Genomic DNA, 17,262 nt, shown 5'->3' with positions numbered 1-17,262 from the left:
AGGTCAGATGAAAGAGGGACAGAGGAGACGGATTGTTGATTAACCTCTGTAGTCTGTAGTACACAAGACAGGAGAAGAACCAGGCTCCAGTACATGACTCGTATCTCTCCACTGAGCCAATCACTAAAGGAATCTTGTCAACAACAACTACCTTTAAATACGACCGTGTTGGAAGCGGTTATGCTCTAGTTTGTTTGTGGTGTTTTTTCAGTTTGTGTGCTCCAGGTTGTCATGATTACGACTTTATCACAAAGCAGAAATAGAAAGGTTTGTCTCGCCCGCTCAAAGTAGAGTGGAAAGAGATTAAAAAAATAAAAAGAATCTCATGTCCAATTAGATCCTGGCATCGAATGATTTTGAAGGTCGACAATTGACGATTTCCTTTTTGTGACCTCATGGTCATGTCCTCAAACTAAATTGAAATATATCTAGTCACATTGTCCCATTCACTTTTAAAATATAAAACTGCCCATGAGAACAGTATAAAATAATATTATGGAGGTCTGGTACAAAAAAAATAATCAGGCTCTCTGAACTTTATTTAAAAGCTCGCTTTTTTGATACATTAGATGAATGTTCAATTTCATTCAGTATTATCAAATGGAAGGTAATAATTAAAAAAAAAAAGATTTTTGTCATGGCCTTACAGAGATCTCCCAATTGAGTTCGGAAGTGTTTTAAACATTTACTGCCATTTGACTGAATTAAAACCGTCAAAATCTTTCCTGCCTTTTCAGATTGTTACACTTAATGTGAGATTTTTATAGCACCTGCGAGAATTGAAAAAATCTAATCGATTTTCACCAAAATAATTTCACCAAAAGACAGCGGCAACATTAACAGAAACAAGAGCTTTTGCTTATTCACATGCAAATGACAGGACAAGGAATTTCAGTGACCTCCATCATGACATTTGATTTGGAGAAGATTGACAAATTAAGATTTCTCTCACAAGTCCTGCCGGTTCATGTTATCAACTGCGGCATTTTCATTCATGGCCATGCTTATGTGCATGTGTCATTGCAGCAATTAAGATTAATATATCATGTGAGCACATATATGTGTTAACATGTTCAACAAAAAAAGCATTGCGGCTTTGTGACGAGATAAAGACTGTTGTAGTGAATCTATAAATCCTTAAATCTTAATATATTCTTGAAACTTTTTCTTCTGAGTACTTACTGATTTAAACAAAATCGTTGTAATATTACATCAGAGGATATTTAATAATTATTGTCACAAGATGTTAAAAAGTAGCCTGATCAGATTACTTTGTTTTCTGCTGTCCCATGTTCATGATTCAAGTATGTTCCTCAACACGTATTCTTTCCCTAATTAGTCTCCTCCTCAGGATGAGGCATCATCTCATCTGGAAGGAGAAGCAGCATCAGCATCCTAATAGGTATGCCGAGAACAGTAAGGGCCTTTTCTGACCTTCGTTTGTAATCTCCTTTGTGGAAATTACACTCTCACTTTATGAATATATTGTAATTAGGCATATGTATTCTATTGGACGGTAAGATATAGTTTCTGCCTAATCTCTCATTTATATGCAAAGGCGCATTGGGTAAAGAGCTTACACTTTCTTCCGTCTTAGTGATTATTTTTTTTGCACTGACGAAGTTGCTTTTTTTTCCTCGCTCATCCTCATTGCTGTCACATGCCGAATGCTTCCGTCAAGAACAAAAATAATTTCATCATAATAATGACACCCATAACTAACTTTTGTGGCTGATTTGGTTCCAGAGAACTTAGCCATTAAATTAGTTATGGCCAAGGTTCTACTTCTAATTCTGCTCCCGAGCTAATGAAATGCGGCGGGGCTGTGTAAAAAGGTCACCCGGAGGATATTGCGCACATGGAGATATAAGTTGATCTTCAAAAATATTCACACTTTTATTATTATATATTATCTTCTGTCTTTCCTCTGGGGATAAGTCAAAGCTGTACTTTACTCCAAAAATGATGGCGATTATCCCCATGATAATCTTATTCCGACACAGACAGCCTTTTGCCTCCGTTTGATGGAGAAAAATCCAACAGTTGAGAATTGGCAGCAAAAATGCTAAGAGAGAGCCATTTGCACTCAAATTTGGATGCTGACTTTAAATGAAATTTGCCAACGTATAAAACAGCTTGCCGGGAGAAAAATATTGTTTTTCTTAAAACTGTACTGTTTATAAAATAAATCCAACAGCATTGAGATAATTATAGGGGGAAAAAAATAAAGCAGCTTGCATATTTCCTTCCAAACCTTTCAGTCATTCAACAATAAGCTCCAAACATCTTAATTTACTTGCCACCATGTGTTCAATTGATTTTGCACCTCAACTTCAAAGCAGCAAAAGTCAGCGAGGTGGAAAGCAAAGGTTCCCGCCTGGCTGGCTTTGCAGAACTGATCAAATGCCTCCTACTTGGCCACACCAAATTTCCCTGCAAGCACAATTAGTATGCATTGAAATTCTAATGACACTTTATACTATCCGGTACCTACTTCAGGCACGGAGAGTGAAATGCAAAAGAAAATCTGTCGATATGCTTCAACAATAAGTGAAAACCATCTGGCTGCTATTTATTTACTGCATTTAATATCCAAGTTGGCACTGGATTTATTTATTTATTTTTTTGCAAATTGTTCACTTCCCTTTTTGTTTCCCTTTCTTATTTGGAAAGACAAGTAGCCGTTCCACGTCATGGAAGTTTAGGATTGGCCGACATCCAACAGGCAAGGTTAACGTTGGAATTGCAGCATTTCCTTCAACTCTCGCGACCAGATTCAAACTAGCACTCCAAAAGTAGAATGTGCAAGAGAGCTTCTTTGGTAAAGACTTTTCTCAGTTCAAGGTTGCGGTAGAGGTGAGATGCGTTGGTGGTGAAGATTATACAAATGATAACATGCTCTAATTATTCTACTCTGTAATTCTCTCAAGGTTTGTCTTTTTTTGTGTCCCCTCCTCCCCTGACACACATTCAGAGGACAAAGTCAAAAAAAAAAAAAACTGTTCTTAACTTGTTAAAACTTGACTTGGAATGATACTGCCAACCAAGTTTGGTAGAGTTTCCATTTACACTTCACCACAAGAGTGAAGCTTCCATTTAACACAGAAATATATTATGAAGAAATATCTTCTCAATGTGCCCCACTGGCCGACTTCACAATGGCTACATAAGGTAGCTCTCAATTTTCAAGTGTTCCTTTCCCTGGATCCAAGTTGACATTTTCAGTCATTAAAGATTCATGTGTCCATAATTTGAAGCCAGTCTCAGCTGTCAGTAAATCACGCCACTTTGGTGTGCATAGCCTCCAACCCAAGCCAGCAATGCAGTCAAACTGCATATTTTCAATAGGACTTTTATTGTGGGAACCCTCCGATTGTTAAGGTGAGGAAGGTGGTGGACATGTCAAAACAGTCAGACTGACCCATTCATACCTACTGTGAGGCAGGTTCAAATTTTGGTGTCAATTATAGCCATTAAATGGTGATTTTTTTTACAATTTGCAGAGTTAAGGGACTGGAAAATCAGTCTTCTGTAATGTATTTATCATGGATAACCTGTGCAAATAATTTTGCTGTCTAAACAGCATTGTCACATGTTCCATTTGTGACTTGGATCATTTTGGAAAAAGAGAAGTGCTCATTAAGGCCTTTAGTGTACAAAAGTCCAATTATGAGTTCAGCTCATTAGGAATGGGAGCACAAATAAAAGTGTTATATTTATATTTTGTCCAGTGAATGTAACAGTGGTGATTATTTGTGCGTAAAAAGCTGAACCCAAATTTTCAGAATTAAGTGGAATAATAATTTGGAGGTCTTGTAGCACTGAGCACTAGTTTGAGGCTTGTGGGACACACACACACTGTTGTGATACCATCTTGAAGAATGAATGTGAAATTTTCTTGACATTCATACATGTGCAGCACAACCAAAATGTGACGAAAAAATCCTGACACTTCCATTTAATGTTGGTATTAAATGAAATCCTCTGAGCTGATACAAATGTTGAAAAGCAGACGGTCTGACGTTAAGCTGGCTCTTGTGTCCTCCAGTCACTAAAACGTTGCATACAACATTGAGTTTTTACAAAATACTTGGATGCTTCTCTCCTTTATTTATTCTCTCACTTAGTCTCCATGTCCTCTATTTTCCTTTTTTCTCCCCAAATCAGCTCCCACTGTCCTGAAATCCGGGTTACCCTTAGGAGAAGGATAATTATTAACAATTAACATTCATAATGATGTCTCCGTCCCTGGACAGCCTTCGCAGATACTCAGTCAAATGGATTTAGAATTCAATTTTGACTTTACATAATCCAATAAAAAATGCAGTAGCGGCATTATATAAAAAAAGACAAACTCTTTCTTTCTTGTATGCTCAGTATAATTTCTACAAGCCATGTACTACATCATGTTTTGATATTTTACTTTTAGGAATCGTTGGTTAGGTTTTTTCCAATGGGTCGAATGTGTTTTTGTTAACATGTTTGAGGTATTCTCTTTTCCTTGAGTCAGAAAAGCAACCCAACGCAAACAATTGAACCAAAAGAAACTGTGTCTGATTAGAGACAAGCTGTTGCCTCTGAAACCTGCCAACATGTGACTAACCGGAAGATCTTGTTCATGTACTTTATCATTCAAGTCAGCATTGGCAGCAGGTGCACGTTTGCGTTTTGATGCTCATATTTCCAAGCTGTTGTTGACGTTGGCTGTTGCTTCTTGCAATTGTAGTAGAAAATTGATGGATGGGAAAAAAAAGAATTTGCAAATGTGCATTTTAATCAGTCAGCTGTGCATCACATCTGCATGTGAGGCTTCAACTAGAGAATTGTCGCTAATTTGTGCTACAATAACTCCATCCCTCATCAATGAAAGAAAAACAATGTTAATTGACAATATATATAAAAAAAATACTCATGATTTCTTTTCTAAAGCCACAGTGGAGGTGGCCAGATACAGCTGTGGCCACAAGTTGCCGACCCACGCTCGGACCGATTACCACAAGAGCACACGCAGTCACGGGCTAAACACCCATCCTCCAGTTCTTGTATTGTGGCCGGGAAGCGGAATACTCAGGGTGGTGACACTGACATATCAATAACTTTCTGCCAGCATCGAGTTCAGGCCGAGCTCATAGAAGCTGTCAGTTGTATTTGACAGAGTACAATAAAGCAGCTGTCAAATCCACAGACATTTTAAGGCCACTGGGAAAGTAACCTGGAAGGAAGTATGTACATCTTAGCAAACTGTCAACAGTGTTAAGACATAACTTCAACCCTAGAGTATTTACTTTTATAACAGTAGAAAATCCAGTTCAACAAACTCACTTCCAATGGTTCCTTGCTTGTTCAAAAGACAAACTCATCATTATTGTAGCACCCAAATGGCAACTTATAAAGCAGGTACCCCGCCCATACATGTTTTTAGAGTCTGTGGCACTGGCACATGCCTAAAGGCAGTGCTGAAGAATTTAAAAAGTAGCAGGAAGCTCTGTGTTGTCACTGAGATGAACCAGCCTTATTCAGAAGCCTGAAACGCTTTGAAGAATTTGGCTTGGTAACTTGAAGGCTCCGAGGTATCAATAGCCTCGTAATCTTCCACCAATGGCCGCAAAAGGTCATTATCAACGCTTGAAATGGGCCAGTACAAAATACCAGCACTCAGTTTTAACCTCTAGCGTACCTGGACTTTTCTCACATAGAGACTTCATATACACCTACAGTGCTCTCTTGTTGCATTTCTCTCTAAGCATGTGTTGATTTGAGTAGCCTAACAACCATTACATATATTTTTTTTCTGGGTCTGGCTGTGGTTTATTTAGCATGTCATTTAGAGAGGCACACAGGTAAGCAGCAAACATGCTTATAATGTAATGCGCTGTCAATGCAAATTTTAACCTCATTCAATCCATTCATTTATTAATATAATGATCTGTTGTTACCTACCACATAATTCATCTGGCAACAGTCGACTGTGGGGAGTACCTGCACTGTTTTGTTTGTCACTGGTTTTCTTCTCCCCAGCACAAAGTAGTCAGCTAACTGGGACACTGCACAGGTGTGTGCCTGAGACTCCGCCCATCACCTGGATCAGGCCTTGGAAAAATACTGGGGAAGAGAAAGGATCATGACACTGATCATTTATGATTTTTTTCCTTTGGAACATTTTTTTATTATAAATAAATAAATAAACAAGCAAGCTATTTGTATCATCTAACCGAATAATTGATAGATGGCAATCATATTCTGGTTTGTAGTCTATGACTGTAATCATGACCAATTATTTACCGTAACCAAATGATTGGTTTCATATTGCTTTTGTGTCTCATCATGATAGTTTAACATATTTTGTGCAAAATAATTGGCTTTCCTTTCCTCCGGGGTTGATTCAGCGGGAGAGGTCAAAGTGTGAATATTCAGCGGGCCTCGCCTGTGTTTTGCATCAAATTTTTATCAAGACATAATTGTGATAAATGATGCATGTAATCAAGCATTAAATAATGCTAGAATATGCAAAGCTCCAAAGTTTAACAATGACTAGCATCCGCCCTTTGTCCCGAGGCGATAGGTGCCATCTGGCCGCAGCCATTACCTGTGACCTGAGTGCCAGACTCCTTAGTGAGCGAGGAAGCTCAACATCGGCAGGTCAAGCACCCCCCACACCCGAACACATGGACGCAACCTTGCCAGAGGTGTTAGGGGACAAATTACAATTTTGACAATGCCGCATCCTCAAGGTTCTTCTCTCATGTAGGCAACTTGAGTATCATACCATAAAGTTTACTCTCAAACCCTGAGTGATTATTTCTGCAACACATGTTGCCAGGATACAGATCGCTGACATCTCGCGTATACAAGATCATATGCGACAGAGTAGTATGTGTAGCTCTAGGGCAAGGATGCAAATTTTAAAAGTTAAAGTAGTAGAAGCCAGTGATTCCTCAGAGCAAATAATGTAATTATCTTTTGATATCAAATATTCAAGCAAACAAATGATCGGTTGACTGGACACATTAAGGATTACGTCTGCCAAATGAGAAAAATTGCTGCGCTTCTTCCGCAGGATGTAAATAGATTAATTTAGCACATAAAATGTCATTTACCACATCGCGATGGTTGATTTTTCGTCTTTAAATATAGGTAAGGAAAAGCAGGTGCGCGATGTTAAGTGCAGTGTGAAAAGGCCCTAACAGCCCTATTATTGACGGCCACTGCTCAATTCTGTCTTTTTCAAATGTTATTTTATGCCATAATTAGTCACATGCTTGCACCTGTGCACCCTTATTCATATGAATACAATGTAATTTCTGAATATTTTATTTAGATGATTAAGTATGGAGGTTGCAGCCTTTCTTCAGAAAGTTCAAAATGAAGGATAATTGCTTTTACAACATGTTCCTGGCTGTGATAACGACACTATGAACAAGCAGCAGTAATGATTTAACGCTGGATATTTTGCCACTTTGACACATTTCTGGCAAGTCTGTAGTCTCTCATATGGCTATTATGTAAATTTGCTTTCAACAGGTTTGGTCTATTTGACAGAGAGAAGATTTCAATTTCTACAATTTGCATCTATGCAATTGAGTGCTAAAGACATGTTTCAAGTGCTGGAAAGTGAAACCCAGATAGAAATAGGACAAAGATAGAAAATGTGGGCAAGAGGAAATGAGACACGTAAGGAAGCAATCGGAGCCCAGTTTCGTAAGTACCATTTGAGGAGCGAGATAGAATTGTCTGCAGGTGACACGCTTTTCAATTGTCATTTCCTCTCATTTATTAACTCCTCGCCTGCCGGAGTGTTCCTCAAGAGCAAATTCTCACAACAAATTTTGCAGGATGTTACATAATGGAGAGATAAGAATGAAAATTCTTGTTCTCGTTAATTCATCTCAAAATGGAAATATACAAAGAAAAAGAAAAAAGAAAATAAACACCACAAAACATTGATTTTTATTTTGTCCATTCATTCATCATTTATCTACCAAATCCCGCCGTAAAAATAAATAGAATTTTCTTGAAAAATGTCATGTTCTTAGTCATTATTTTTAAAATAGAAATACACGAAGAAAAAAGAAAATAAACACCACAAAAGACTGATTTTGATTCCGTCCATTCATTCCTCATTAATCCACAGAATCCCGCTGTAAAAATAAATAGAATTCCTTCGTCTTTTTCCAGGCACCTGAAGACGGCCTTCTTTTGTTTGCAACCTTATTTAAGATGCAGCAAAGGAGCCCAGCCTTGACATTACAGTCATTTGGATTTGGCATATCTGTTAAAGACTAATTAGTGTGAAAAAACACTGTCAAGATACCATATGGTGGCAATGACAAAGCAGCTTGCTAAGGTCTGGTGCCGCAAAGTAGACTTAAAAAAAAAATGTAATGCAGAAAAGATGCTCTGCGTCTCGTAAGGTACACCCTATGCAAATGAGGTCAAACATTATCATTTTGACATATTTGTTTCACGTTAACAGAGCGAGTTGGAGGGGAGGTTTGTGCATGTGTTTGTATATGTGTGTGTGGGAGGGAGGTGGGTTCGGTGTCAATGCCTCCATTATTTATTTTCGGCATCGTCTCTACCATACGTATTAACGAGGGAAATAGCAATTGACATGCTCAATAATCTGGATCTTCAAAGTGTAATGTGATTTCTTCCAAGTACGGTTGCGATGAGAGGGTAGAGCACGGGGTCAGCGATATCCCAGGGGATTATGCTAATGCTGAATGAAGGAACATGAGTATTGTCCTCAGTCAGACGAGACAAATCCTTGTGTGATGACGCTTTGTAAAACTCTTTTGTTTGTCTTTCTACTTCACCGTCCTGCAACTACCGAAGTAAGGCAAGAAAAAAAAACGGTGAGTGAATTTGGATAAAATAGAGAGGTGGAAAGGTGACTGGTAGGTTTCGGACTTTTAGGAACTGGAGTGAAGGAGAAAATTAGAAGTTGCCAATTGTTTACTACAATACGTGTGGGATATAGCTATTGCAATCAAGAAATGTACAGCAACAAGCTCTGTGATAGAGTGGCACACAATAAGTAGAGTATCAAGACATGACAGGAAATTACACCAGGGAGTAAGAATTCGCAAACAGAAAGATCAAGTGATGATGGGACCACACTGAAAAACGAAAAAAGAAAAAAAAAAGAAATATATTCTTTATGGTGGTGCCCTTGTTCAGTTGTACAGTGGTACCATGACTCGCGGGTGGGTCATATGGGCATATAAATGCGGTATATTTTAATTGCTTTGTCCAAAAAAAGTCATAAGTTGAAAAAAATAAATCAAACAATATCATACCAAAAATTCTGTAATTTTTTGAAAGAATGCACTTATTTATTTTTATTTTATTTTTTACCTGTTTGTTTTGATTTTACTCTTGAATGATTTACTCCTGCCTTGCAGGCATACGCAGGCCCTATGCCGACCCGATTAAATATTATCAGCACATGCTGCGGGCTAGTAAAACGCTGCAAGCCTCAAATGTGATGTAGCTTGAAATCTATTTTAAGCACTGGTTAATTAAATCAAATGAGAAATATATGTGTCGTTAATACTCTGCAGCTACTTCCATTGAAAAGAAGCATTTTCTCCCTAACAATATTTTCAGTAGACTCCAAACAATCTTTGGGAATCACTGTATGACTACACCTTCACTGCATTGTAAAAATAAATAACAAAAATAAGGATGTGGAGAGAGAGAGAGAGAGAGAGCGAGAGAGAGATTTTATGTATTAAAAAAAAAACTGTAAACTGAACCATTTAAACAATTCACACCAAACCTTGCTCAATATGTCTTCTGTTGGACAACTATCTTAGGGAGTGTCTTCGGCTTTTGGCCAATTTCACTGACACCGGAAAGTAGGGAGGTAATTGCATTTCGGGCACCTTTTGGACATTTCCAGTTAACGCTATTCCATTTGGCCTTCATAGAGCCACTGCAACGTTTCAGAAAATGAAGGACAAGCTTTTGAGTAGCACAGCAGCTGATGCTGCAGACTATTTGGATGATGTGGTCTTTTACAGCAACATCACTTTCCTCATATAGGGCAAATAAGTAGAATGAAGGATGCAACCCCGAATTTCTGTCCATAAAAAATTTACACTTGCTAAACAAGAATCAAAGTACCTTGGTTTTTTTGCTCGCCAAGCGGTTCATCCGTCAACAGGTTGGCAAAGTGGATGTCATCATGTCAATGCAAAGGGCCAAGACAAAGACATTAGAATATATTCCGGACTGTTGCCCATCATTTTGGCGAACAATGCTGTCAGCTGGTGCTCATCTCAAGCTTCTCCTTTGCTAAATTGTACAATCTAACAAGCTAACCCTCATTATCCCTAACATAAATGCAAGCGCTCCCACCTTCAGTGTTGTTCAAGGTGATTAACCTTGAATTTTATGCAAAGTGCATATGATTTCCAAATAGAACACACACAAGGATTAGCTGTTAATTAAAATTATTATTACTATATATCATATAATTAAAGCTTTAAGCTAATTATAAAACAGGTCTTCTAGTAAATGTATTCTGTGGTTTGTATAATTGTTTGTAATCATTTCAACTGTTAAAAAAAATTGGAGATTTGCAATTAGCTAAAGCCAACCATTGACACAATGTTATGCAAACATCCGAGTGCAAAAAGAGGGGGAGACCCTAACAAGGTCAAAAATCAAATTAACAAACATTACTTGTTCTCAAGAATGGAAGATCAAGTGATCGAGCAAGATAAGGCAAAAATGTTTCACTAAAAACATGATAAAAAAAAAATCGTTTTCCTTAGCATATTATACCTTTTCTTGTTTCACATAAAACTCAGTTTTGTCATTGGGAAAACTGATCTCAGGAGAAAGGCCTGCACTTGACTGACTGCTTTTGTTAGTATTAGTTTGTCACCATCCTAAAAAATATGCTTAAGACATTTTTTCCAGAAAATTTATTTTATACCGTTTCTTTCCATGTATAATGCGCCCCCATGTATAATACGCACCCTAAAAATGGCATGTTGATGCTGGAAAAAAGCCTGTACCCATGTATAATACGCACCCAAATTTTGACTCCTACTTAAGTCCGTAAACGTAAAATTATTTCAGAAAGAAGATCATCTTTGGGAACAACCAGGTGTTATTCTGCCGGTCAGTATCACTGCACATGCGCTAGCAAACTCAATAGCGAAGAAATGTTTCGGATTGGTGTCTGGTACATTGTGACAGCAAATGAGCAGGTGATCGAGCAAGCGTCTGATACGAGAGCATTGTGTTCGTATGGAGCGTGTTTGAAGTGAACAGCAGAGAAGAAAGCGCATCTGTAATGGCGGCCTCCGTATGATATCCGGATAAAAAAAAAAAATAAAATAATAATTGTACCCATGTATAATGCGCACCCCAGATTTTAGGACAATAAATTAGTTACATTTTGCGCATTATACATGGAAAAAACCGTAAATAATTGTTCTGGGAGTGACAATATTATTCCAAGGTGTGGTCACATTAGAAATGTGAAAGAGCTGTCACGGATCGGGATGGCAAATGGAGCAGGGCGACCAAGTGCAGCTTGGACCAGGGTTTATTGGAGAACTCAAAAGGCAAACTGACACGACTTAACGAAACAATAACTTGAGTGACTGACCGGGACGTGAAACAAGAAGACAGCGACAGGAACCAAAAAGACATCGTGACACTAACACACAACGATCCGACAGGGAGTGACACACAGACAGGACTTAAATACAAGACAGGTAACAAGAGGCAGGTGAGAATGATCACACTAATCATGGGCACACAGGAGGGGAGGGGCGAGCACGCAGACACACGGACAGAAACCACGGACATGAGCACACAGGAGGGGAGGGGCGAGCACACAAACATGATCAAGGGACGGCTCCCAACGGCCCAAAAACCCAACCCCCCACAGGGGGGCAGCGCACCAGTCCAGACGACCCCACTGGTCTGTGATACAGCCTAAACCGCACTCAGGCGGCAACTTGGGGCACAGAACCGCACTCAGGCGGCAACTTGGGGCACAGAACCGCACTCGGGCGGCAACTCGCACAGAACCGCACTCGGGCGGCAACTCACACAGAACCGCACTCTGGCGGCTACTAAAAGTCATCGCCGCAATCAGCAGCATTTGAAAGTCCGGACCGCGATCAGCGGCATTCGGAAGCCAGAGCTGCACGCAGCAGCAGGAGTCAGTGTTTCAGCAGTGGGAGCAGGGTCTGTGATGATCGCGGGTCCGGCATTGTTGGCACGAGGCCCGGCAATGCCGCCGGTCCGGTGACACTGGGGTGGAGCCCGTTGGCGGCCGCGAGTCTGATGGCGCCGGGAGGCATTCCAATGGCGGCCGCGGGTCCCGCGTCGCGGCAGTGAAGTCCGATCGCGGCCGCGAAGCCGCTGGCGCCCGAAGCACTCCGATGGCGGCCGTGAGTCCGGCGTCGCTGGAGCAAGATCCGATGGCGGCTGCAAGCCCATGGCGCTGGAACATGCTCGGACGACGGACGTGGATCGGGCGTCGCTGACGGGAGCTGGTGGTGGAGGAAGGTCCAAGCGCTGGTCGCTGTAGTGGTCGGATCATTCTGTCACGGAACGGGATGGCAAATGGAGCAGGGCGACCAAGTGCAGCTTGGACCAGGGTTTATTGGAGAACTCAAAAGGCAAACTGACACGACTTAACGAAACACTAACTTGAGTGACTGACCGGGACGTGAACCAAGAAGACAGCAGGACATGACAACAGCAACCAAAAAAACATTGTGACACTAACACACAACACAATGATCCGACGGAGTGACACACAGACAGGACTTAAATACATGACAGGTAACAAGAGGCAGGTGAGAATGATCACACTAATCATGGGCACACAGGAGGGGAGGGGCGAGCACGCAGACACAGACAGAAACCACAGACAGAAACCACAGACACGTGCACACAGGAGGGGAGGGGCGAGCACACAAACATGATCGGGGACGAGCCATGACAAGAGCAACTGCATGCTTGACACTTAATGATCATCTTGAAAGCATTTAAGGACCTGACTTTGATGAAAAAGATCCTTTATGAAGAGCTACCACAGTCTATTCGTGTAAAGTATTGGGGTTCTTTTTATTTGTTTTTTATTGCTAACTATTTTTATTGTGGTTGTCAATGTTAAAAATATTGATTGTCTTTAAGGACGAGGATTCCACTTGATACGTGGATTGTTGGGTAACTTTACAAGTGCAGCACATTTTATGCTCGATTGTGCTTCAGGTACTTGGTGGATTGCATCATATCCTGCGAAACAACGTGTTTCAACTAAAGATCTGCGTCGACTCCTGGCCTACGTTCAGCACGGCCATCTGCTACCATCAAAAGCAGGTAGAGAACAGGATACGGACCGGTTGGAGGACTAGATTTGCTTGTTTGGTTGACATATTGACATGATCCTCCTATGAAGAATATGCAGATTGGGAGCAGTTTTGTGGAGCTTCCCTACAATTTCAGCATCTTCTCCAAAAACCAAGACACTTTAAGAAGTCTGCTGAGCGATGACAAACTTGTCAAGTGGAAGAACAAAATTGAATTTGGAGGTATGAAACAGTCACATTTGACCAAAAGTAATCCTCAATTGATTGTTTTCGTTCGTCTTCGTATGCCAGCGATTGGCAAGATAAAGTCAAACTTCATCCAAAACATTTGTGATCATTGCGAGCTGTTCAGTTTTACATTAACTTGTTACTAATTTTGTTCTTTTGTCTTTTAAGTTTCAAATCATCACTCTGAAATCGTCCGCGAAATTGCTTCTCTCAGAGGACTCCATGTTGAGGATAATGGAGGTTACCATTCCTACATCAACTACAGCCCAGAGAAGTTGGACATGCCAGAGTAAGAAGAAGACAAGTCATTGAATTATCTTTGTCATCTTTGTTCGTATGCACTTATTCCCTCATTAGCAGAAAGACGTCCACGCTAGCAACATCTACTTTGAATGAGTCCCATGCAGAGCTTGTGGTCCAACAGTTGCCTTATGGAGGAAGCAACAAGATCAATATAGTGAAAGCATACATCAAACATCTACCAAACTGCTGTGTGGTAGATGAGAAGGGACATCCCGTGTCTTGGCTGCTGACTGATGAGTTCCATTGCCTCAGAATGGCTTACACTCAACCAAAGTACAGACGGAAAAGTCACTTTCAAGATATGACGCTTACTCTGGTCCGGCAAAGAATATCGGAAGGTTTTCCCGTCTACTGCTATCTCCATAAAGACAACGTGGCCTCTATTGGACTCGCGAATAAGGCTGGCTTCACCCGTGGTGAGGAGTCAACCTTCATGTACATGAGTACATCTGAGAAGTAAATTATCACCCAAAAATCTGTCTCTGTTTGGAAACCACAGACCTTGGAATAAAAATAAATAAACGCTCATTGTGAATGCCTGTGTAGTCTTTTACATGTTTCAATGTGTTGTCCTTTTCAGATTGCATTCTTTCAATTTCCAGCCAAAGAGGATTCTGTGCCCGTTCCAAAGGTTGACGACCATTTGGGCTTTTAGTTCAACGGAAACACAATTTTGTCTTTGGGAAAACTTTTTTTTTTTTTTTTTATTCTGTCATCTTTTTAAAACAATGGTCACACTTGATCAGGACATGGATGATTGACAAGACAGCGACAGGTGTGCTAGGGCATGCATCTAAGGGTTAAAAAGAATTTTCCAAGGTGTGGTTACATAACAAAGTCAAGGAGGAGGCCTACAGGAGCGGCGACCGCGACCTGTTCAAGCAGACCAGAAACACACTGAACCGAGAGGTCAGGAAAGCCAGGAGGTGTTACGGGGAGAGCCTGAAGAGACACCTCTCTGCCAATCCTGATCCCTCAACAGTGTGGAAAGGTCTGCAGAGCATCACGGGCTTCAAGAAACGTGGAGAGACCAAGGCTTGCTAACCAGCTAAACAGGTTCTACTGCAGGTTTGATCGGTCCTCCCACACAACGGGGCTTCCTGCAGCACAATCTACATACTCACCTCTGCCCACAACTGCTCTGTCCACATCTCTTTCAACGTTGTCACCCACTCTCTCTCTTGCAGAGGCCGCGCCCACACTCCAGATCCGCGAGGAGGAAGTGCGCCAGATGTTCCGGAGACAAAAGACCAGGAAGGCACCGGGCCCAGACGGCGTGTCACCTTCCTGCTTGAAAGTCTGCGCTGAGCAGCTGGCGCCCACCTTTGCACGGATCTTCAACCGTTCTCTGGATCTGTGTGAGGTGCCCTCGTGCTTCAAGACCTCCACCATCGTTCCAGTGGCCAAGAAGCCCGCCATCACAGGTTTGAATGACTATAGACCTGTCGCACTGACATCTGTGGTCATGAAATATTTCGAGAGGTTAGTGCTGAACCACCTGAAGGATGTCACGGGCCCCCTGCTTGACCCCCTCCAGTTTGCCTACCGGGCAAACAGGTCAGTGGATGATGCGGTCAACATGGGACTGCACTACATCCTGCCCCACCTGGACACCCCAGGAACGTACGCCAGGATCTTGTTCGTGGACTTCAGCTCGGCGTTCAACACCATCGCTCCTGACAACCTCCAACAGAAGCTCATCCAGCTTGCGGTGCCTGCCTCCACCTGTCAGTGGATCACCAGCTTCCTGACCAACAGGAGACAGCGTGTGAGGCTGGGGGGCATCACATTTGACACCCGGACCACCAATACTGGAGCCCCTCAGGGGTGCGTCCTCTCCCCACTGCTCTTCTCTCTCTACACCAACGATTTCTCCTCAGGTGACTCTCCTGTGAAGCTCCTGAAGTATGCAGACGACACCACTCTCATCGGACTGATCCAGGACGGTGATGAGACTGCGTACAGACAGGAGGTGGAGCGGCTGGTCCACTGGTGCAGCCAAAACCACCTGGAGCTGAACCCGCTCAAGACCGTGGAGATGACAGTGGACTTCAGGCGTGACCCTTCCCCACTTTTACCCCTCACTATCCGCAGTAATACTATTCTCTCCACAGACACCTTCAAGTTCCTGGGAACCACAATCTCTCGGGACCTGAAATGGACCGGCCACATAGACTCTGTCCGGAAGAAGGCCCAGCAGAGGCTGTACTTCCTGAGACAGCTCAAGAAGTTCAACCTGCCGCGAGAGCTTCTGAAGACCTTCTACACTGCCATCATCCAGTCTGTCCTCTGCACCGCCATCACTGTCTGGTTTGGATCGGCCTCCAAACAAGACAAGCACAGACTGCAACGGACAATCAGACTGCAGAAAAGATAATTGGAATCAACCTCCCATCTATCCAAGACTTGTACCTGTCCAGGACCAGGAAACGTGCAAGGAACATCTCTACAGACCCTTCTCACACAGGTTGCAGTCTGTTTGAACTACTCCCCTCCGGACGGCGTTATAGAGCTCGGTACGCCAAAACCAGCAGACACAGAGACAGCTTCTTCCCCCAGGCTGTTGCTCTGATGAACTCACACAACTCTTAGAGTCTCAGAGTCATTACTGTGCAATAACATCCTGCTCTCCACACCTTTCTTGAATTTGTCTACACTGTTTGTACTATGTGTCCTCTCTGCATCCATTGCAGCCTGGTCATCCTGGATAAGGGACCTTCCCATCTGTGGTCTCTTCTCAAGGTTTCTCATTTCCCCTAGCTGGAGTTTTGAGTTTTTCCATGCCCTTTTGGGAGTTTAAGATCAGGGGATGTTTATTTGCCATTTTTCACGTCCTGAGTGTTGTTAGTCACCTAAATGTTGAACAGAGGGTGTGATTTACCGAAGTCAAATTCCTTGTTTGGCACGCTCAAACATGGCAAATAAAAAACTCTTGAATCTTGAAATGTGTATAACTGCACCTGCACACCGGAGCTGAACAGTTTGAGACAAACAGTCGATTTGCATTTGACTAAAATGATCATCTTGAAGGCATTCAAGGACCTGCCTGTGCAGTCTCTTACATGTCTAAATGTGTTGTCCTTTTCAGAAATCAGATTGCATTCTTTCATTTCCCATACACTGTTTGTCCTTTACAAAGCCAAAGAGGATTCAGTGCCCGTTCCAAGGGTTGACGACCATTTGGGCTTTTAATTCAACTAGAACACAATCTTGTCATTGGGAAAACTGCTCTGTTTTTTTTATTCTGTCATGATTAACCTTGAATTTTATGCAAAGTGCATATGATTTCCAAATAGAACACACACAAGGATTAGCTTTTAATTAAAATTATTCTTATTATATTTCATATAATTAAATCTTTAAGCTAATTATAAAAAGGTCTTCT

At 41.6% G+C, this 17,262-nt stretch overlaps 1 protein-coding gene across 1 annotated transcript; it reads left to right on the top strand.

Moving 5' to 3' along the window:
- Window positions 1-12,891: 12,891 nt before the first annotated feature.
- Window positions 12,892-14,370, top strand: LOC119120956 (glycine-N-acyltransferase-like protein 3). The gene is made up of 5 exons (XM_037248244.1): window positions 12,892-13,081; window positions 13,249-13,356; window positions 13,436-13,568; window positions 13,743-13,863; window positions 13,932-14,370. Exons 1-5 carry the CDS (start codon window positions 13,004-13,006, stop codon window positions 14,335-14,337), a joined length of 846 nt encoding a protein of 281 aa, XP_037104139.1. The 5' UTR covers window positions 12,892-13,003; the 3' UTR covers window positions 14,338-14,370.
- The last annotated feature ends 2,892 nt before the right edge of the window (window positions 14,371-17,262 follow it).

Source organism: Syngnathus acus, chromosome 3 (assembly GCF_901709675.1).
Source record: "Syngnathus acus chromosome 3, fSynAcu1.2, whole genome shotgun sequence".
In the NCBI taxonomy this organism is placed as follows: domain Eukaryota; kingdom Metazoa; phylum Chordata; class Actinopteri; order Syngnathiformes; family Syngnathidae; genus Syngnathus; species Syngnathus acus.
This window is presented reverse-complemented; position numbering and strand designations above follow the sequence as displayed.